The 23,474-nt window shown below is 45.9% G+C and overlaps 1 protein-coding gene across 3 annotated transcripts; it reads left to right on the top strand.

Moving 5' to 3' along the window:
- The first annotated feature begins 736 nt into the window (after window positions 1-736).
- Window positions 737-21,935, top strand: Zbtb25 (zinc finger and BTB domain containing 25). 3 transcript variants are annotated; one of them, XM_028876058.1, is made up of 3 exons: window positions 737-873; window positions 15,060-15,239; window positions 20,608-21,935. In XM_028876058.1, exons 2-3 carry the CDS (start codon window positions 15,067-15,069, stop codon window positions 21,758-21,760), a joined length of 1,326 nt encoding a protein of 441 aa, XP_028731891.1. In that variant the 5' UTR covers window positions 737-873; window positions 15,060-15,066; the 3' UTR covers window positions 21,761-21,935. The 3 variants fall into 3 exon arrangements, with proteins under 3 accessions (XP_028731891.1, XP_028731890.1, XP_037066528.1); XM_028876057.2 differs by lacking the exon at window positions 737-873 and adding an exon at window positions 885-997; XM_037210633.1 differs by lacking the exon at window positions 737-873 and adding an exon at window positions 2,591-2,859.
- Window positions 21,936-23,474: the final 1,539 nt, after the last annotated feature.

Here is a 23,474-nt window from a genome sequence, read left to right as displayed (position 1 = left end):
TCCTGTTTGCACAGCTGGACGCCGCTGGAGGGGGGGGGTGAAGGCGATCCTCCCGACTCCCCCGGGGCTGGATGCGGCTCGCCCTCTGCCCGGATCTTCAGACCCCTGCCCCGCAGGGCCCCGCAGTTGGACCCGCCCCCGCGCTCCACCCTGGACGCTCAGGGAGCGCTGCCACCCTCGCCCCGTCCCGCCCGAAGCTTGTCCGCTCGGGGTCGCCCGTTCCCCGCGCCCCCCCACCCCTCCTCGCCGCGCGGGCCCGTCGGCCTCTGGCCTGAGTCACTTCCCCCGCCATGCCCCGCCCGGCCTGCCTCCTTCCCTGGCTCCCGCCGCGTGCCACCGCCTTGCCCCGCTCCCGCTCCATGCGCGGGAGCATCCTTGCCCGTCCCCACCCAGGGCCGAGGGGGGCACCCGTGCTTTTTTTTTTTTCTTTGCTTTTTTTTTTTTTTTTGCACACGCGGGGGAAAGTCCCGGGTCACGCGGAGGCGTGTGGGGAGCCTGTGACGCTCAGGCTTGTCCCCACACACTTCCGCCTCCAGTCACGACTTGGGGACCGTGGCGGAGGCGCCCGAAACGCCGGCCGACCCCCGCCTGGCTACTCCGGCAGGCAGGCAGGCAGGCGCGCACGTACGCAGGCACGCACGCAGGCACGCACGCACGCAGACGGGCACAACCCGCCCGGGGGCCGCTGGCACCCCAGCCGCCGGGTCACGTGGGCCCGGCGCGGGAAGCCGCGCGAGAGCAGCCCGCCGGGTGCGTGAGCCGGCGCCGCCGCCGCGTGCCGTGCGCCGCGCGGGAGCCCGCCCCCCGCCCGCACGGAGAAGCCCGCCCGCTCGCCCGCCCGCCAGCCCGCCCGTCGGCCGCGGCGGAGTCTGGGTAAGCAACGCGGCCCTGCCCCTGTGGGCTGCTCCGGGCTCAGTCCCCTCCCGCCGCGAGCCGCCCCGGGGCGGCGGCTGCAGCTGCACCCGGCGCGGGACAGATGCAAGTAGCCGGGGAGAGGGTGTGTTTTTTCTTTCTTTTTTTTTTTTTTTTTTGGTCCGTTGGAGATGTCAGTCGGGGGCCCTGGAAGGAAATTAGCAACGGCGAGCGAGTGCTGGGGCGCGCGGCGCCGGGAGCCGTCCGCCCTTGGCCGTGGGCCGCCGAGGCCTAACGCAGGCGGGAGGGCGCGCGCGCGTGCGTGCGTGCGCGCGGGCCCTGCACAGCCCTGGAGCCCATCCCGCTGCGGGCCGGGCTCCCGATCGGGCGCAGAAGTGTCCGTCGGTCCGTGGCTGCTGCTAGCTCCAGGCGACCGCGCCAGGCCTGCGGCGCTAGCTAGTGGGCGGGCATCCAGATCAGGCTGCGCTACCATCACTGTCCCCTCCCCCATCCAGTTTGTGAGTACCTAGTTCCTAAGGCAGGTAGACCCCCCCCAACCCTAACAATTCATCCCCCCCCCACGTGTTTTATCATAGCCAAATGGTTTTTCTTTCTGAAGTCCGCCCCCATCTCATCACCGTCTGTCTCCCTAGCACTCATTTGGAGATATCAAGCCGTTATCAGTTGCTTAGGAAACGCACGGCGCGGTACCTGGAACCTGATAGCAGCTGGAGTTGTGTTTTATAAATTAACTCCCGTACCCCTCTCAGGGATTAAAACTTGCCGCTCTTCCTCTAGAGCCTCGAGCAAGTCCTCTAAAAGCTGCAGAGCTATTGATTGACAGGATTAAAGTACATTTCGGAATCTGGGTTTTTCAGAACTGAGACGGACCTTGGGTAAAATCGAGTTCATCTCTCATTCATTTCACAGAAGACACCGGACCTAAAGAGCATAGTGTTGCTTGATGAAGATCCCGCACCTTTCATGGTTAGGTTTAGAGCTGCAGACACTTTTTGCCACTGAACTTGTACCAGGTGTACAGTGTCCGTTCAGCCTGCTCCGGACAATGTACCCACCAGAAGGGATGACACTTGCTTGCAGGACTTCTCAGGTTGAGTGGGAAGTTAGGCCTGGCCCTTGGGATGGCTCTAGAGAGTAGTAGGCACAGTACTGTTTCTGGGTGAGTTGTGCACAGTGTATCTTGGAGCCAAAAGCTCATTTCCTTTCCCACACCCCCAGCACCAAGTCAACCTTATACTCACAGGGCTAGGCATTTGACGCTTTTGTTTGTTTGGTTTTTTGAGACAAGAGTCGTGCTCTAAGTTTAGTCCAGGCTATGGTAGAATTAGGGATCGATCTTACATCAGGTTCCTGGGTTCAGGGACTACAGGCTTATGCCACCTTGTCTGGCCACTGTTTCTTCTTTCCGGTTAGGCATCAGCCTTAACAACCTGGGTATGTTTTAGTTAAGAGTAAACAGCCACTGCCAGACAGTGGGATAGACATGAAATAGTTCAGATGGCTGGGATGCAGATAGGAAGCTGTGAAACATGGGGGGGGGTGTCAGTAAGAGAAGAGTTCCCCCCCCCATACACTCCCCCCCCCACTAGACATTTGTGCCCACTGCTGTATCTTTTTTTGTTTTTTTGGTTTTTCGAGACAGGGTTTCTCTGTGTAGCTTTGCACCTCTCCTGGATCTCGCTCTGTAGACCAGGCTGGCCTCGAACTCACAAAGATCCGCCTGCCTCTGCCTCCCGAGTGCTGGGACTAAAGGTGTGCTCCACCACCGCCCGGCTGCTGTGTCTTTTTTAGCTATAAAGAGTTCCCAGTCGGGTTTTTGTCGATGTGTGTTTAGTTTTATGTGCTGCCCTTTTGCTAGCTGTTTTCACAGGTGAATTCCCTTAAAAAAGGTAGCCTGGTCTCTGTGCCGCAAACACGTTCTAAGCCTGCAGAAGTGAAGCAGAGAGAGAGATACCTGGCTGTGGTGACAGTCGCTTGCAGAGGAATGTAAGCCTAGATCACTTATCTCCCAGGTCGAGTCAGTGCTCTTGTGCATTATGTCTTGCTCCCACTTCAAGCCGGGAAGGGGATGAGAGAATCGCCTGTGGCTGATTTATTGGCGCCTGTGGTTGCCCAGAGAGGCCAAGCAGGACTTTCAGCTGCCCTCTATGCCTTACAGAGTGGAGCTGTGTACTTCCACCCTATCTCCTGAGGGGAATGCAGAGGAGCCAGGCTGTCTAGCTGGGGAGGAGGGGCCCAAGTGGCTTGGCAGTCAGATACCCTGACCGTGGCTGTGCTGCTGGGAAGTGTTGTGTAATGCCCCCCGCCCCCACCCACAGTGATTGAGTCTGTGCCAGCTTTAGGTAGTATTTGACCAATTTCTCCATATTTTTGTAGTAACAGCTAGACAAGAGTTGGAAGGGCTGTATTAGTGTAGATTTCTCTTAGAAAAGCAGTACAGGTGTTCTTATCTTGATGAATGGTGAAGTAGTTCTACACCACTTCCTGTGCCCCCTTTCTGCTTATTGATTCCACAGAGCATGCGAACCTGAGTCCTTTGAGAGAAGGCCGAAAAGAAAATACTGCTGCAGTGGATAGGTGCCTGTACCGGCTGTGGACTTAGGGCCTTTGGTCTCTAGGCCGTCAGTTAGTTAGGGCCCTCAGTCTGTTTTTCCTTTAGGCTGTCGAGATGGTTTGTCAGGTAGGAGCTCTTCCTGTGCTTGGAGAAGACCCAGATTTGGTCCCCAGCACTACCTGGGATATCCAGGGAATCTGATTCCTTCTGGTTTCTGTGCACGTACGGTGCACCTGAATCCATGCAAGTACACGCATGAAATATGTTTTGCCAGGACTGGTGCACATAAAAAGTGATGCGCACTTTTTCAATCCCAGCACTTGGGAGATAGAGGCAGGTGGATCTCTGAGTGTGAGGCCGGCCTGGTCTATAGAGTGAGTACCAGGACAGTCAGAGGTACATAATAGGCCCTGTTTTACTACCACCACCCCCACCCCAAAAAACGTAGAGGAAAAAGTGTTTAAAGCTAGTATGAGTTTTGATTACTAGTTGGTTTTATTTATTCTTGGTTATGCTCTGGGGAGCAAACCTGGCATCTTGTGAATGCTGGTCAAGGCCTCTACTACTGAGCTGTGTTATATCCCCAGCCCTTTGCCAGGCTTCTGGTTTCACTTTATTAAGCCTTTTTCTTCTCCCTTAAAAAAAATATTTAAACTGGGCTGTGAGTGATGCATGCTTTTAATTCCAGCACTCAAGAGGCAGAAGCAGGTGGAACTCTTGAGTTCAAGGCCAGCCTGGTATACAGAGTGAGTTCCAGGACAGCCAAGCAGAGAAACCCTGTCTTAGGGAAAAAAAAAAAAGAAAGAAAGAAGGAAAAAAAAATCACACTTCTTTAGGAGAAATGTTTCTATATTGTTAAGTTTTTGAGATTTTTCTAGTTCATTGCTTTCCTAGTTACAGATGAAAACCAATGTTTTATTCTGAAACACCAGGCTTTTTAGGCAGAGGGTCTTATTCGCCTCTCCGGGGCCTTGTGGGTAGTGTGCTCACAGAGCTGTAGTTCACTGACAGGAAGTGCTGGTGTGAGTGCTCCCAGGAGCTGTAGTTGCCTTGTGCGCTGTATTCTAGGTCTGTTGACTTTTGTCATCTCTGACATCCCCTGCTCTCTGAGGACGTTCTTTTGTTCTGATAGGATGGGGTCTTTATAATAAAGCAAGAGGAATCAAGTCCTTTTCTTCCTGTATTAAGGTTTTTATTTCCAAGGTCTATTGACTTGGTGCTTTATCAGGCACATACACACCATGGTAAGAGGTGGAAAAGGCTGCCGTCTGCCAGGAGCCCCGAACTGTCCTGTTGGTGGGTTCTAGAGGGTAACTGCCCTTCCTGTGTCCGCCACGATGCCTCCTTCTCTAACATTCTCTGTAAATTGTTGTAAGTAGATACGTAGGGTCCATGGCAGATTTTTATCTGGGACTGCATTTTCAGATTCAGCAGGTCTGGTTCATTTTTAGACACTATGGAAATAAATTTAAAGGAGTATGAGAAGACATGCTTCCTTTTCCTAGGAATACTTTTCAACAAAAAATTTGGAAATGGTGTGGCCTTTCCTGTCTCCCACCTCCCTACTGTTTAGATCATTTCTGTTTCTTTTCCTTGGGGGTATATGTCTGGGTGTGTGCAATTGAGGGCAAAGGTTGATGTTGGGTGTCTTCCTCCGTTTCTTCAGAACCCTTAGTTTTTTGAGGCAATGTCTCACTGAACTTTGAAGCTCACTGATTTATCTAAGCTGGCTGGCTAGTGAACCCCAGGGGTCTGCCTTTCTGCCCCTAGAGCACTAGTCTGGCTGTACATCACTGCAGCACACATGATAGAGAAAGATTATTTCTATTTTAATTATTTGTGTGGGAGGGGGCTGTGCATGTGAGCCAGTGCCCTTGAGTAGAGGAAGCTGTGAGATCCCCTGGAGCTGATATTACAGGCAGTGGTAAGCCTCCTGGTGTGGGTGCTGGGAATCAACCTGGGTCCTCTGGAAGACTAGTATAGTCTCTTAACTGCTGAGCCATCTCCCTAGGCCTCACCAGACACGTTTTTAAAAAGGCTTTTTAAAATTTTATGTGTATGGATGTTTTGTCTATGTGGATGTGGATCACAAGTGTGCTTGGTGCCTGCTGAGACCAGAGAACTGTTAGATCCTCTGGAACTGGAGTCACATGGTTGAGAGACACAGGGTGGGTGCTGGGAACTAAATGCACGTCCTCTATGAGAGGAACAACTGCTCTTAACCACTAAGCCATCTTTCCAGCCCTGGCACCACACACACAGGCACGCACGCACACATGCACACACGCGTGCATGAATGTTAGGCTACACTGCAGTGCAGGTCGGCTGAAGAAAGAAAGCACTCCCAGATGAAATTCTAAGGACTCTGTGGCAGCAGAAAGAGCCAACTTTCTGATGGACTGAACCCAGAACAGCCATACAAAGACATATTTACTGATTGTTACACAAAGTATTTATTCATACCAAGGTCCCTAATTTAATATACATGTCTTACTAAACTAAGAGAGAGCATCACAGGCCCCCATGACTCTGGTCCTTTATTATGTATCTTTTGCAATGCACAGTAATACAAGAGCCTCAGGTGTGTCTGAGGCTTCTTGTGACCAGAGTCATGGGATGGCTACCACGCCCCTTCAGCATAACAGTTTTACCAATCATGGAAAACAATTTCTGTTTTCCACAAGGATTCTTCAAGGTCAAAGTACTTCTAAAAAAAAACAGCTGTTCGTTCTAATATCCACCCCAATTCAGTGACTGCTAAATTCCTAACACACACATACACACACTCACTCACTCACTCACTCTATTTTTAAATAAGGGTCCTGGGGATCTGAACCCAGGTCCTCATATTTGAGTGGCAGACACTTGACTGACTGAGCTATTTCCTCAAGTCCCCTGCTTGTTTTCTTTTTGAGATAGGTTTTCCTAAACTCAGGCCTCAGACTTCCATGAGCTACAGTTACAGTGTGCAGAGCATGTCTAGCTTCCTTAAACTACCCAAGGTTTTAGTTTGAGGTCACATTTAGAATAATTGTTGGTACTTATTTATCTAATATAATCAATATAATTCTTTGAAAACATATGTGCAATAGTTTTAATGTTCTTATTTTACTTATGTGCATGTGCGTTCCTATGTGTGTATACTACATGTGTGCACATGCTCCTGGAGACCAGAGGAGGGCATCAGGTTTCCAGGAGTTGTGATTGGTTATAAGTTGCCTATTATGGGTCCTGGGAACCAAACCCAAGTCCTCAGCAGGAGCAGCAATACTCCTAACTGCTGAACCATCTCTTCAGCCCCTTGAAATCATTTCTTTATAAATAAGTGTAAAAGTGTCCCATTTCTGTAGTTTGAACTAATGCAGAGTTACTGTGATCTAGAAAGTAAATCGGGTTTTGTAGTCTGTAAAATATCAAGTGCGGTGTTAGAGTGTAAGATGCTCTTTTGGGTTTCCTTAGCTTCTTGTTCTTCTAAAGCAGAGGTTCTTAACTAACGTGTCTGTTAGAATCTCCTGGGAAGTTTCTTAAAAAAGGAAAAAAAAAAAAAAAAGGCCTGCAGGGACTCTGTGGGGGTGGGGATGTGTGTGTGTGCTATGGCTCAGCAGGTAAAAGCATTGGCCAGACAAGCCAGATGGCTTGAATTTGGTCCTTAGAACCCCCATAGAAGGAGAAAAATGATTCTATTCTGACATCTGCATGCATGCTGTAGCATGTATGTGTGGGTTTGTACTCACACAGATCATGCATACAATAAAGGTTTTTAAATGTATGTGTATGGGTGTTTAGCCTACATGTAAATTTGCACCATGTGTGTATAGTGCCGATGGAGGCCAGAAGAAATCATTGGATCCATCCCATTGGACTGGAGTTACGGACAATTGTTAGCTGCCATATATAAGTGCTGGAAATCAAACCTAGCTGAGCCATCTCTCAAATAATAGCAGTATTTATTTATTTGTTTGTTTGTTTGTTTTGGTTTTTTTGAGACAGTTTCCCTGGGTAGTTTTGGTGCCTGTCCTGGATCTCACTCTGTAGACCAGGCTGGCCTCGAACTCACTGAGATCCGTCTGGCTGTGCCTCCTGAGTGCTGGGATTAAAGGTGTGCACCACCACCGCCCGGCTTTCAATCATTTATTTTTAAAACTATGTGAGTGGTCTGAGGACAGTTCTCCTACCACCTTGTGGGATATGGAGATTGGACACAGGTCATTGGGTCTGTGCACAAAAGCCTCCATCTTGAATAAAATGAAATACAAGTCGTAGAGCCCAGCCCCAGCAAATTCTTCAGGTTATTTTGTGGTGGGTCTTCAGCATCTGTACAGTTCTGCATAGCCTGTACTGTGGAGTCAGTGATAGGATGCACTGTCCGAGGGAGGGGAAAATGATTTCTGCACATTCTTTCATTCTTGCTAAGAATAATGGTATATGCTTATGATCCCACTGTTCTGGAGCTTGAGACAAGAGAATATAGAGTTCAAGGTTAACCTGGGCTACATAGTAAATTCCAGGTCAGTCTAGGCTATAATGAGATCTTGTCTCACAAATAAAGCCAGATGAATTCATTCATTTCTTAAATAATCAAATGTTATACACTCACAATCTAAAAATGATTACCATTTTACAATTACCAAGTTACAATCAGCGTAGAAAGCCTTTTATCATGTAGTGCTAGAGATTTTTTTTTAACCTTTGTATTTATAGCCATGAGTAAGTAGCTCAAAAACGCTTGTTGTTCTCTGCCAACTCTCCTATCTTTTTAGTTATCATTGATTAAAGTCTGTTAGAGATTCTTACAGCCTGAGAGAATGAAGAGCTGAATAGTCGAGGTCATTCTGCCCCTGCTGATCTGAGAGTGCAATCCAGCCAGAGATCCTTCTAAACAGATAGTGACTAGCGTGCTGAGTTATAAACAGACTAGTGTGCACTTGCTTTTCTTAGTTTGAACTAACCCAGGACTAAGTTACTACGCTCTAGAAAGTAGAAAATGCTTTTATGGTCTCATAACTATCAGTGCTAATAAGCCTATTGTTTAATATTACTTTGGGGATGAGGGGTTAATGCTTGGATGGGGAGGATTGGGGTGAATATGATTAAAATATTTTGTATGCATGTATGAAATACTCAAAGAATAAAATATTAAAATACTAATTTGTTAATAAAGGTTTTTTAAATGAGCCACTCTTTGCTTCTCAAAATAAATACATAATGAGGGGTAAATCATTTTTCTACAACCAATTTTACATCTTTTTTTTTCCTACAAAAATCTTTTTTTTTTTTTTTTTTGGTTTTTCGAGACAGGGTTTCTCTGTGTAGCTTTGCGCCTTTCCTGGAGCTCACTTGGTAGCCTAGGCTGGCCTCGAACTCACAGAGATCCGCCTGCCTCTGCCTCCCAAGTGCTGGGATTAAAGGCGTGCGCCACCAAAATCTTTTTTGTTAATTTTTTTTAAAGATCGGCCCGAGCCAGCCAGCCTTGAACTCTCTGTGTAGCCCTGTTTAACACTGAACCTCCTGCTTCAGCTTCTCAATCCTGGACTACAAATGTGGACTGTAGTGTGTGTAGCCCTGGCTGTCCTGGAACTCAGTTAGTAGACCAGGGTCGCCTTGAACTCAGAGATCCTACTTCTGCCCCCAGAGTTCTGGGATTAAAGGCGTGCACCACTACCTGGCTTAGATTTTTTATTTTTTTATTATCTTAGGTATGTGGGTGTGTTGCCTGCATATATGTCTTGGCGTGTGTGTGTGTGTGTGTGTGTGTGTGTGTGTGTGTGTGTGTGTGTGTGACTGAGGATTGAATCAGAAGGGTTACCAGTGGATGTTTGTTTTTATGGCTTTGGTGGTACAGTGGCTGTCTAAAACTGGGGTAACCATTGCTTGAAGAAAAAAGGGGGGCAGTAGAACAGAACATAGATATGGAAAGTGAGGGGGATAGCCAAGAGACGGTATGTTGGAGTGATATGTATATACTCAGTCTTGTCACCACAGAACTGGACATGTTCACAGCAGTCTCCAAACAGTGTTCCTAAGGCCAAAAACATGGCTTTTAGTTGCTGCTCACAGTTGAGGGGGTAGACCCTGGGAGTGTTAAGTTCAGCCAATTTAATTACTAAAATAAAAACATGACTCTTTGGAGGGGTATTACTGAATATAGAGTCTCTTACATTAATAACAGTTTATTTTACATGTATGAGTGCTTTGCATATATATGTATGTGTACTATGCATGCCTGGTCCCCATGGAGTCCAGAAGAGGGTGTTTAATCCCCCCTGGAACTGGAGTTAAAAAAGGATGCTGTGTGGGTGCTGGGAAGTGAACCCGAGGTTTTTACAAGAGCAGTAGCCACTGCTCCATCTCTCCAGCCCCTCATCATGGTTTTTAGGATATAAATGACTAGATGTGAAGTGGAGGGAAAGGAGACCATCACCCTGATCAATAAAAGATTAGACCTCACGAGCCAGGCGGTGGTGGCGCACGCCTTTAATCCCAGCACTGGGGGACAGAGGCAGGCGGATCTCCGAGAGTCTGAAGCCAGCCTGGGCTACAGAACGAGATCCAGGACAGGCACCAAAACTACACAGAGAAACCCTGTCTCGAAAAACCAAAAACAAACAAAGATTAGACCCCACAGTAACAAAAGTTAGCAGATCAAAGATGCAAAAGGTTGTAAGCAAATAGGAGACTCGCAGCCCAAAAAGACTTCAAAAAGAAAAAAAAAAAAAGAAAGAAAAAAACCAAACCAACACCAAGGCCTAGGGAGGGCATGGTTGCCAAGATGGGGGTTCAGCACCTTCCTGAGATGCTGGCAAAGGTACTCAAAGGTAGAGGAGAGGTAAAATGTTTGGAGAAGAGCAGGACAAAGTTAGACCTGAAAAAAGATTTGGGGTCTCATGGAGTAGGTTTAACCAATTAGAAAAGACGGGTCAGTGATGTTGAAGGTAAGTTAATGGACGCTAACGTAGAAATGACCGTGTATGGAAGTTCCTCATGCAGTCTAATCCTCTATTAGTATTTCTGGTCCCTCTTCCCTTCCCGTATGGCCCAACTTCATTGTGAGCTGAATGCTCAGACCCTCCAACCTCAGTCATCTCTGCTATTGGAAAGAGCTCCCTCCAGCTAACTCCAGGCTCCTCTGGGGCCTGCCTGCCTTCCACCCAGAGCTCAGATCTGCAGCTTGCTCAGAGTCCTCCTGACTGCCTCCCTCTTGTCTCAACTCTTGAATCAGAAAGTTTGCCTTGGCCACTGCCTGCGCTTGTGGGAGGTCACATGCTCTCCTGGTCACCACTGTTCCCTCCTCTCCCCAGGTTCTTGCTTCTCTCCCTCACCTTTGCCTTCCCTCAGTTCCCGTGTTTTCCTCTTTGGTTTGTTTTGGAAGCAGGGTTTCTCTGTGCAGCCCTGGCTGTCCTGAAACTCACTCTGTAGACCAGGCTAGCCCTGAACTCAGATCCTCCTGCCTCTGCCTCCCAAGTGCTGGGATTTAAAGTTTCTGCTGTCACCGCTGGGCGTCTATTTTGTTTTATTGTCTGTTTTCCAAGGATTCATACTTTTGTTTGTTTGTACTAGAGTGAACCTAGAAACTCATGCATGCTAGACACGTCCTCTACCGCTACCTAGACCCCCTTTTAAAAATGATTTTGTATTTTGTCACAGGGAAGGTCTAAGTTTCCCAAATTGGCCTTAAGCTTATGTTCTATCCCAGGCAGGCCTTGAACACCCTGTGACCTCCATGCCCTGGTATCCAGGGTAGCTTTGATTACAGCAGGCCTCTGCCACCCAGCTCGACTCATGCTGAGCTTTTTAAGTTTTTTTTTTTTCCTCAGTTTGGTCTCACTGTATAGCTCCATGCGCATTTAGAAACCCCAGTCTTGTCAAAGAGGCCTCCCCACTCTTGACGCTGCTCCTTCGAGAGTTGTCTCCACCCCTCAACCAAACAGGTCTGCTTCCTTTTCCTGGAGTAGACACTTTGAACTCACCGGCTAAGAAACCTCTACTAAGCCAGTTCCTGCGGCTGGCTCTGGTGCTGTGCCTTTCTATCAACAGCAAGAACACGGCAGTTACTCTGAAAGTGTTTTCTGAGGAAGCAAATGACATCTTCTAGTAACTCGGCCTAGAGTTCTGAGACTCACCTTTACCTCACAGCCTGTGGTTGACTGCATCCGGTCGGCCGCCAAGCTGTGTCAGCTCTGTGTCTGCTGTTCTATCTATCTCTTGGGTTCTCTCTTTATTCTCACTGCCATTCCGTGGTTCCTAGTTGGCTCCTTGACCGACAGACCTGGTGGTGATCCGTCTGCTCCAGAGGTTCTCAGCCTTCCTAACACTGAGCTTTTAATACAGTGCCTCATGGTGTAGTGAGCCCCAGCCATAGAGTTATTTTCATTCTACTTCATAACTAATTTTCCTGCTGTTATGAATCATAATGCAAGTATCTGTGTTTGCCAGTGGTCTTAGGTGAACCCTATGAAAGGGGTGTTGACCCCCCCAAAAGGGGGTCACGACCCACACGTTGAGAAGTGCTGGTCTAGTACTGCACACTTACTATGGGTTCCACTATTAAATTGATTCAGCCTCTTGTTCCCCCTACACACCCTCATCAAGGGTCTCACCATATAGCTCAGGCTGGAGTTAAACTCCAGACCCTTCTGCCCCAGTCTCTGGAGTGCTTACGGGTGTCTTCACATGACAACTCTCAGGAAGATGCTGCCATTATCCGTATTCTGTAAGTAAAACCGAGGCCCAGGAAGTTGAGTGTCCTGTCAAGATCACAGACGTAGTGGCAGAGCTGAAACTCTTGAAGTGATTGGATTTCAGAGGCCAGGCTTTCAGTACTCTGCTCTTCCTGCCGCAGAATGAGTAACTGACAGTGGTGTCCTCCAGGAGTGTCCGCCATAGCTCCTTTCCTCACAGCTGGAGCAGCTTCAAGGGCAGCTGGGGTATGCTTGTGCTTAGTATCCTCAGGGAGCTGAGCCAGCCTGTTATTTCCCCCACCTAGATTGAGTTGAATTCTGATATCAGAGTATCACACCCCTCCCAGTAATGTTACTGTTTTATCTGTCTGCCTGTTGAAGTAAGACCAGTTTGAACATCTTAACTTTCACTGTGTTCTCTGGACTTATCTCCAGCTGCCCTGGTGGCACTTTAACACTCTTGTAATATGATTATTATTCTGTGTTTTAGCTCCTTGCTTAGCCTGTATTCTTGACTTGGCATTTATGACTGTCATTTTTTTCTGTCTGTAGCCTAATATAAAACATGCTTTTGAGCATGCTTGTGTGTGTGTGTGTGTGTGTGTGTGTGTGTGTGTGTGTGTGTGTTTCAGTGAGTATCTACTGAAGAAATGAAAATTATAACTCACTCAGTCCAATAACCACGAGATCTTTGCATTGCAGCTTTTTTTGTGCTATTTCTCATTTCTGTATGGCTCAATAGCTAGTCATTGCCAATGCACCATATATACACACATATATGTGTGTGTATGTGTGTGTGTGTGTGTGTGTAAAACTGGTGCAAATGCCTATGATCCAAGAATTTGGTAGCAGTTTCTGTGAAGCTTTTTTTCCCCCTTACATCTGAGTTAAAGTATTACACTTGGAGTCATTTTATTGATTCTAAAGAGTTTTTGTATGCTGAAACTTCAAATATAGGGCTTTTTAAAAAGCTTGTAAATTGGTGGTGTTTTAGAACCAAATTTGGTGATTGTAAGTAGTAACTTTTGGTCAAATAACCTTTTAGAATAATACCCACAATTTGCAGTTTTGTTTTTATTTAGAGGATAGGCTCAAGGTTCTGTAGCTTCTGTTTAATTATTTCAGTGATGCTGAAAGTTTTGTTTTGTTTGTTTGTTTGTTTTTAGTGACATGAGGAATGACCAGCAAGATGGCTTAGCATACAAAGGCACTTGCTATACAAGTCTGATGGCTTGAGTTTGAGCCCTGGAACCCACACAATAGAGAGCCAATTCTACAATGTTGTGCTCTGACCTTCACCTGCATACCCCTGGTGTGCATGCCCCCATACAGAGTAATAATAATGAATAATAATGCATTTGTAACTGAGATGACTTAGCAGTAAGGATGCTTCCTGACAACCTGAGTTTGAACCCCTAGATCTACATGCTGGAATTAAAGAACCATGACATTTCTGCAAGCTCTCAGTCATCTCCATATGTGTGCTGTGGCATGCTTTTACCCAAACACTCATAATCACATATTAAAAATTTCCTGTAGTTTATTTAGTGTTTGCATATGTGTGTAATGAGTGGTACATGGCACCAGGGCTGTTGGCATAGCATGGGTGGGGTGGGGGTGAAATACAGTCTGCCTGAAACTAACTCGGCTGTGTCCTTGCTGCTCATGGTCACACAGTCTGTCTTGGCCAGAACCGGCTTGCACATCCTCATGTATTTTTCCCTTGAGGCTCATTTGCTGTATCTCCATTTTCTTACCATGGAGAATCTGCATCCAGGTATATCTGAGTCTAGCTGAGATGAGATCAGGTTATAGGTTCTTTCTCATGAGCTCCCAGGCCCCATATAAACTCGGGTATGGCTAAGTTCCACACATTTTATGACAGCCAGCAGGCCAGTATCTCCTGAATGCCAGAGGATCTCCAAAGAAAACAGAGTTCTAGTCCATGTAGGATGGATGCCCATTAGGCTAGAGAGATAGGTTAGGCTCGCAGCCAGGTAGGATGCCCTGTTATTCCCACTTACAAGTAATATTTGAGTAACAGTGTCTATTACAACCCAATTTTCAGTTACCTCCTCTAACTCTGAGCCACACATCAGTATCTCATTTCCATCTCTCCAATGGGGAAACATCACTAGAAATATCATGCTGGGCATTGGTGGCACATGCCTTTAATCCCAGCACTCGGGAGGCAGAGTCAGGCAGATCTGTAAGTTTTGAGGCCAGCTTGGTCTACAAAAGAGTTTCAGGACAGCCAGAGCTACACAGAGAAACCCTATCTCCAGAAACCGAAAAGGAAAGAGAGAGGGAGAAAGAAGGAAGGATCACAAGATGGGGTGGAATTCAGTAGTGGAGTGTTCACCTGGTGTAGATGAGGTCCTAGGCTCATCTCCAGAACCACGAGGAAAGTAGGGTGGGGCTTGCCTAGCATGTGAAAGGCCCTAGGTCTGATCAAGTACATATACACAGAAAAGAAACGTGATTACATAGAAAGGGATGAGCATTTCTTTTACTCATGTATCACTCATACAAAGCTACCTTCTTACTTGGGTTAAAAAAAATGACTGTGTCTTACTGTTCAGTGGAGTTTCTGTCAGCTGTCATAATGGAAGGCTTTAATGTTAGATAGGGGTGAAGTTAGCAGTGGTGACTATCTTCATTTCAAACTAGGCCTTAGGGGCCTGCCTGGAGAGATGGCTCAGCGGTGAAGAGTCTTTCTAGAGGTCCTGAGTTCAATTCCCAGCAGCCACACGGTGACTCACAACCATCTATAATGAGATCTGTTGCCCTCTTCTGGTATGCAGGCAAAACACTGTATACAGTGTGTGTGTGTGTGTGTGTGTGTGTGTGTGTGTGTGTGTGTGTGTACGTGTGTGTGTGTGTGTGTACACATTTATATATGGACAGACACATCTGTACACCCAAAGCATACATACTTGTGTTGGTTTTCTCAGAGCCACAATGGATACTGCCAGCCACAGCCTTGTTCTTCTGCAGCAGCTGAACATGCAGCGAGAGTTTGGATTTCTGTGCGACTGCACAGTTGCTATTGGAGATGTTTACTTCAAAGCCCACCGAGCAGTGCTTGCTGCTTTTTCCAACTATTTCAAGATGATATTTATTCACCAAACAAGGTAAGAATATGCTCTTGTAGATGGAAGAATTTCTAATATCGTGGTGTATATATGTCTTACTATAAAATCATTTAAGGGATTGTTATGGGGTTATCCTAATACAAAATTTTAATTAATTTTTGTATATGAGTAATTAACCTCAGTACATAGTATTTATGGTAGAACATATCAATGACAACAAGTATAACTAAAATTGATTAAGACTTAGCCCAGCCACGTGTGGTGGTGCACACCTTTAATCATACTGCATGGGAGGGAAAGGTGTGGTGGTAATCTAATTGTACTGAATTATTATTTTGATTGTATGTTAATAAATAAAGTTGTCCGGGGGTCAGAGCTATTAGAGCCATAGCAAGAGTGTGGCGGTGGTGGCACACGCCTTTAATCCCATAGATATCTGTGTGTTCAGGGTCAGAGCTATTAGAGCCATAGCAAGAGTGTGGCGGTGGTGGCACACGCCTTTAATCCCATAAGATCTCTGTGTGTTCAGGGATATAGCCAGCATTGGAGACATATGCCTTTAAGACCTAGGGGGCTGTACATTCAGACAGTGACGAGGCAGTCGTGTTTGGGTTTACAACCAATGAGAAGGCAGAACAACATACTATAAAAAAATGAACCGACAGGAAGTAGGTCTCTTTTCGAGAAGCTGGGACAGCAGGAGGAAGGGTGAGATTTTAGCTCTGAGCTCTGACCTCTCGGCTTTCTCTTTTACATTGTTTCTGTGTTTCTTATTTAATAAGACGGTTGGTTACATCAATATCTGGCGCCCAACGTGGGGCCCCACAACAACAACAATTCCACGTGGACAATAATAATATCATTAAGCTGACAAACATCATCCACAGATCAGCTTTGAACTACAAGGTGCTCAGAGCAATTTTGAGATGACTAGCTGAGATGATCCAGTCTCAAAGACTACTTGAATAAGGACTTGAGATAAACCCTGAACTTTGGCATGATACAGGGAGTTTGCATTTTCCTTTTAACAACATGCTTGAGTTTAAAGAAGGAGAGAGCCATTCTCCAACTCCAAAGTCAGCTTTAAATTTTAATTGAACTGGGACTATTAGAAAACCAATAGTGTTAAATCTTTAGAGAAAAGCAGAAACAAACATTTAGGAAGACATAAATTTTTTAGATAATATATACCCATACACCGTTTCATTCTGTTTCTTGGGATAGATGATTTGTCCCTTTTCTTCAGTTGTCCTTAAAGGCATATGTCTCCAATGCTGGCTATATCCCTGAACATACAGAGATCTTATGGGATTAAAGGCGTGTGCCACCACCGCCACACTCTTGCTATGGCTCTAATAGCTCTGACCCCCGGACAACTTTATTTATTAACATACAATCAAAATAATAATTCAGTACAATTAGATTACCACCACAGAAAGGCAAATGGATCTCAGAGTTTGAGGCCTCCTTGTCTACAGAGTGAGTTCCAGGCCAGCCAAGGCTACCTAGTGAGACCCTGTCTTGAAGAAACATCACCAGCAAAAAAGGTTTAACCGGTTCCCAATCCAATCATGTAAATTCCACTGGTGTCCGGGTCTTGGGAGCCTGAGCTACTGACTGGTCCATGCAGGAGTAAACAGCTGATGAGCTGGGCTCCGATGGAGCTGTCTGAAGTGCCAGGTTATTGATGGCTAGTGTAGCAGTGTTGTGGTACCACATTGTACCATCACATGTTCCACACCACCAGTCAGAAGTCACTGCTTTTCTCGTGTTTGGTTTGTTTTGTTGCCTTTAATTCTTTTGCATTTTTAAAATTTAGGTAACATGGGAATTCAAATTCTTAGCTCTGGGAAAAGACTAATTTTAGTCTGGCTTTAGTCCATCCTAGAACACCCTGTATTTATTTATTTGTTTGTTTGTTTATAAGTTTTGAGATGGGGTCTCACTAAGGTCCTCCTGCCTCAGCCTCCTGAGGTAGCTGGGGCTATAGGCCGAGCCCCCAGACTTGGTTCCATGTATAAATGTTGTGTTGTTGTTTTGTTTGTTTTTAAAGGACCTTATATGAAACTGAGGTATCAAACCTTAATTACATAATTTTTATTTAATTGTTCAGTCATTTAAATATTTCCTAAGTATATATGCTAAGAGATTGAGCTAGACCATAGTAATTTCGCTGTCTTCAGGAAATCGATTGTTTGGGCTGCAGTCTCTGCAGCCTCAGGCTTTAGTCCACCGTGACTGACTCTGCTTTGCTTTTAAGACGAGGAAGGCAGAGATACCATGGAGGAAGGGCATGACAGAAAAGCTGCCCATTCATACTAGGCAGGAAGACAGCAGGAGCCGTGCAGACAGGTCAGGGACGAGGTGAATAGTCCTCGTCCACCTGCCAGTAATGCCGTCACAGTGACTCGTGAGTGGACTGATCCACTGATGAAGCCCGAGTCCTCATGACTCAGTCACTTCCTCAGAGCCCATCCACTGGCTGCCAAGTCTGTGACAAGGGCCTTTCAGAGGACGGTTCAGATTCATACCCTAGCATTCGGCTTTCTTAGCTGTTAAATGCCAGAATAGTATACTCTCCTTGGGGTACTGAGAGATTAAATGGATTAGTAACATTAAGGTGCCTACAACAGCCAGGTGTGGTGGCAGAGGCCTTTAATCCCAGCACTCAGGAGGCAGAGGCAGGCAGATCTCCAAGTTTGAGGCCAGCCTGGTCTACAGAGCGAGTTCCAGGACAGCCAGGGCTACACAGAGAAACCCTGTCTTGGAAAACAAAAATGTTAGGAACAGAGCTTTGCTGTTATTAATGTGGTGGTAACGTCAGAGTGTATTCAAAGTAGAAGAGTTCTCGCAGACCTGTTTTGAGAAGTTTGAAACAGAGTTTACAAGTCTGAAATATCAGGAGTCCTTCAGGTGTTGCAGAGGAATGTGAGGAGGTGTACTGCAGTCAGAGGGGCAATGGCATGGATCAGGGTTTACTAGCCAATGCTTGTAATCCCAATACTCGAGGAACAGAGTCAGGAGGATTACTGTGGGCTATATTGCAAGGGTCAGGCCTGGGCTACATAGTAAGACCCTGTCTCAAAAAAAACTCCAAATGAAACAAAAGTGCTATAAAAACATTATAGGTATGAAGTGGACTTGGTCCCCCAGACAACAGAGTAGATGAGGTGGCTAGAAAGTAGCACAGTACAAAGATGGGGTTGGAATGCCAGCCAGGCAGTGGGAAGTCTTTTCTGCTAGAGCAGTTCTGTCTCTGACGTGACACTGTAGATTACATTCACCGCATTACAAATGCTATGTCCCCTCAGCTTCTGGACTGTGACTTGTGAGTTTAGAAGCTGTGAGCTTCTAAAGCCCCTGTTGTGAGCTAGGTGCTATCCAAACACAGGCATTGTGAAAGTGAGGGCTGCCCTGGGTTGTGTTTGTATTGAACAGCTAAACTCCTCTAGGTAATGGAATTCTGAATGTATACCCCCAAAAATGCTTGTCACAGAACATGCCAGTGAACAGACAGCGCCGAGCAAAGAGAGTAAAACCTGAGGAAGGCAGCAAGGATCCCAAAGTCTAGGACTAGAGGAACTAGATTGCAGTATGCTGAATCCCAGGCATTCTGACTCGGAGAACAGACTTCTGCTCAGGGAAACTGAGTCCATTGATGCTGTCCACTGTTTCTTCAGGGGCATTATTGTCCTTTGGCTGTTTCTACTCCAGTTTTACAGAGATTTACTCTGTTATTCTATCTAGTAACCAGATTGTGTTTGAAATTACTATAATGCTTTTCAAAATTTCTACCTGTATTCATTTGTGATTTAAAGATTTAGAAGCCAAATAAACTTAGCACCATTTACATTTTAAATGTTAATAATTTCACTAGATTCCTTTAAAAACGTGAATATTTTTGTTTGGTTTGGTTTGCTTTTGGTTGTTTGATTGCTGTTTTGTTTGTTTATGTGTGTGATTGCTTTGCCTGCATGCTGTGAGCTGCTATATGGGTGCTGGAAGCTGAAGCCAGGGTCTCTGCCAGAACAGTAAATGCTCTTAACCACTGAGCCATCTCTCCAGCCCCCTGGCTTTGGTTTCTGAGATAGGGTCTCATTATAATTAACAGTTTTAAACCATCCAACTTAATGGCAGTAATTACATTCAGAATGTTATACCTGCAACTATCTTTGTTTCCAAAACCCTCTCACATCCTCAACAGAGACATTGTACCTATTAAGCAGTAGCTTTCCATTCTCCCTCCGTCACCTGTAACTACCCCTTGTCTAACTGTAGGTTTTCCCCACCCCGCATGTCTCTGCCCTGCCCCTTGTATGTGGGGGCTTGGCCTGCATGTATGTCTGTGTTCCGCTTGCATGCCTGATGCCCACCAAGCCAGAAGAGGGCATTGGGTCCCCAGGAACTGGAGTTACAGACAATTGTGAGCCACATGTGGGTGCTGGGGATAAAACTAGGTCTTCTGGAAGAACAGCAAGTGTTGGGTTTTGTTTTTGTTGTTGTTGTTGTTGTTTACCACTGAGCCATTTCTTCAGCCCAGTTCTGTCTCTTTAAATGTGTTTGTCTTCAGTATTTCTTGTTTGTTTGTTTGTTTGTTTTGTTGAGGCAGGGCTTCTTTTTGTATCCCTGGCTCTAGGTGAGTGCTGGGGTTGAAGGCATGTGCCACTGGACCCAGCTTTGTTTTAACTATTTCATGGACATGGCACCATACAATTTTTGGACTTTTTTGTCTGGCTTTTTTACTTAGCATGTTTTCTAGAGTCCAGCCTTGTTATAGCACACACCAGAACTTCATTGTTTTTTATGGTAGAGTAACATAGCAGTGTATTTACAGCCCCATTTTGTTTATTCATTCTTTTTTGAGATAGCCTTAGCTGTTCTGGAACTCCCGACTTAGATCAGGCCAGCCTCAAACTCAAGCCTGTCTTTGCCTTTCAAGTGTTGGGATAAAGGTTGTACCACCACACCGGGCTCTATTCATCTTTTAATGGATATTTAGTTGTTTCCAGCTTTTAGCTACTGTACATAGTTCTGCAGTGAACGCCAGCACTTAGGTATCCTTTTGAGTTTCTGTGTTTAGTTCCTTGAGTTATATGTTCAATATAAAAGCAAGCACCTATTCTAGTCACTGGTTTTTCTATCCTCTGTCACTTAGAATAATAGATGGCATGCTTAATGTTGAACTAATCTGAATATCTGTCTGTGTTTCCTGGTGCTAGGCAGTAGATTGGATGCACAAAGGTTTGTGAGTGGCCCATAAAAGTAGTTAAAATCAGAGACTGATTTTTTGCTATTGTATTGCCAGATTTAAACATCTGAGGAAGAATTTGTTTTAACCTAAGATTGCTAGAAACCAAAAGGCCATCTAGGTTGTGTTTCATTTTGTGTGGGTTTTTTTTTTTAACAGTGAATGCATAAAAATACAACCAACTGACATCCAGCCCGATATATTCAGCTACTTGTTACATATTATGTACACAGGAAAAGGGCCAAAACAGATTGTGGATCATAGTCGTTTGGAGGAAGGGATCCGATTTCTCCATGCTGACTACCTTTCCCACATTGCAACTGAAATGAATCAAGTGTTCTCTCCAGAGACTGTGCAGACCTCAAATCTGTACGGTATTCAGATTTCCACAACCCAGAAGCCAGCTGTCAAACAAGGGCTGGAGATCAAAGAGACTCCTCCCAGTGGCAGTGGAAACAGAGCTGCTGTCCAGAGTGAGCACCCCCAGCTGCAGCTCTCTCTGGCGATTGGCCTAGATGACGGAAGTGCAGAGCAGCAGAGGGCCCATCCTGCTGCCCAGGCCTTGGAGGAGCACCAGAAGCCCCCAGTGTCCATCAAACAGGAGAGATGTGATCCGGAGTCTGGGGTCTCCCAGGGCCACTCCTCGTCCTCCTCAGAAGTGACTGGCCCCGCTTTTACAGAAAACAGTATCCGAGTCCACTTGTGCCATTACTGTGGGGAGCGTTTCGAGTCTCGCAGTAGCCTGAGACAGCACCTCCACACGCATGTGTCTGGGTCTCTCCCATTTGGTGTCCCTGCTTCCATTCTGGAAAGTAACGACCTTGGTGAAGTGCATCCACTTGGTGACAGCAGTGAGGCTCTTGAATGCCGGAGGCTTAGCTCCTTCGTCGTCAAGGAGAATGAGCAGCAGCCGCTGCCACCGCCGCCGCCTGAGCACTCGAGCCGGGGTACTGCCGAGCCTTTACAGATCAGTCAAGTATCTTTGATCTCCAAAGACACCGAGCCAGTAGAATTAAACTGTAATTTTTCTTTTTCAAGAAAAAGAAAAATCAGTTGTACCATCTGTGGTCATAAATTTCTTCGAAAAAGCCAGTTACTGGAACACATGTATACACATAAAGGTAAATCTTACAGATATAACAGATGCCAAAGGTTTGGAAACTCATTGGCCCAGAGGTTTCAGCAGTATTGTGACAGCTGGCCCGATGTCCCCCTGAAAAGTTCTCGACTGTCACAAGAACATTTAGACTTGCCTTGTGCCTTAGAGTCAGAGCTCACACAAGGGAGTGTGGACACCATCCTTGTGGAGTAGCAGGCTTCTCCTTTAGAATTTTATACCAATCTTGGAAAAGATTCACATGCCGCTTTTCATTCATAAATTATTTACCTTCTCATGGTCTGTTGACTTAAAATAATCTGTCCCTGGTTTTGAGGTTGTACATACCAGTTCTTATAAGATGTGGATATTAAACATAACTTTCAAATTATCCCATAAGCTTTTTTATAAATTATAATTTGAAAACCAGAAGTTGATGTAGAAACTTTAGAGTGACTGATTATTTATAAAATCTCTTGTTTTTCCAGGTTGCAGAATCAGTAAAATGAACTTGACTATGAAGCAGATGAGATCTGTGTTAAAGAATATTTTAGAGACTGGGAATAAAGCTCCTCTACAGAGGGCTTGCTAGCATGGGTGAGGCCCTAGGTTCAGTCTCCAGAGCGTGCACACACACACACACACACACACACACACACTTCTAAGCTGTTAACTCTTGTCTCTCGTTTCATAGGAATTATGTCCTTAAGAAAATGATTTTTAGCCAGGCGGTGATAGCGAACGCCTTTAATCCCAGCACTCGGCAAGCAGAGGCAGGTGGATCTCTGTGAGTTCAAGGCCAGCCTGGTCTACAGAGCGAGTTCCAGGAAAGGCTCTAAAGCTACACAAAGAAACCCTGTCTCGAAAAAAACCAAAAAGAAAAAGAAAATGATTTCTAAGTATTTTCTGCTATTTTAATGTATAACTATATATTATAATGTATAAAAGTTTGTTTTAAGACATGGCTATACCAAATCACAAGTAGTTTTAACTGTCTGCTTCCTAGCATTCCAACCTCTTACATGGCCTTTTATTTACTTAACATCAAGTATACCTCATTTTTAATAAAAATATGTCAGCTAAAATAAAGGGCTGGAGAAGTCAGTGGTAAAGAAGTCGTGAACAGAGAAACTGGTCAGTACACATAACTAAGCACAGAGGCAGGTCCGTGCAATAACCCTGGGCCGGGTAACCACATCCACAGTGTGTCCTTAGACACCGGGAGGACAGTTTCAGACTTTGTAACGAGAGGTTTACCTAAGTTTAAAGAGGAAGAGAGCAGGTACAAATCCTCTCTCTACCTTAATGTAGCAGAATCTTCTAGGCTGTCTGGGCTGACTGGAGTTTTCTGACAGTCACTCTTAAAGGTAACTTGGCAGTGGCGTGGCTTTCACTTTTTTGTTAGTAGAACCAGTGGAGTGGATCCATTCAGATTCCAGACCATTTAGAGCCACGCCGGCAGCCCTCCTTCTGTGAATATACTTACCATCCCTCCTACAGCGGTGCCATTTAGAAACCTAAAACCCCAGGAAAATTGAAGTTGATGGACTAAGTGATGGATTTTCTGTACCTAGAAAATAGCCCATCGCATTTGATTGTTTCTCAAGTGTTTAAACCTGAAGCTCGTACTCAAGGACAAGAAGGCAAGAAAGACTGCGGAACAGCCCCCTCCTCGCTCCTTCCCCCATCCTATTGGAGTCTAAGCTTCAACAGGCATTTGAGGGGCGTTTGAGATGGTCCTGACTCCCCCTCACCCCCCAGCTTGGAAACAAGAGTCTGGCAGTGTCCCCACTTCCCCAGGTCGGCCTTAAGCTCCGTTTCAGCTTCCCGAGTGGCCAGGACTGTGGGCGTCCCACAGATACTTGAATACATCTAATAAATGTTGTTGTCGTCACGCTTAGACGTTAGCCACACGCGGTGTCTGAGCTCC

Source organism: Peromyscus leucopus, chromosome 14, assembly GCF_004664715.2.
Source record: "Peromyscus leucopus breed LL Stock chromosome 14, UCI_PerLeu_2.1, whole genome shotgun sequence".
In the NCBI taxonomy this organism is placed as follows: Eukaryota; Metazoa; Chordata; class Mammalia; order Rodentia; family Cricetidae; genus Peromyscus; species Peromyscus leucopus.
This window is presented reverse-complemented; position numbering and strand designations above follow the sequence as displayed.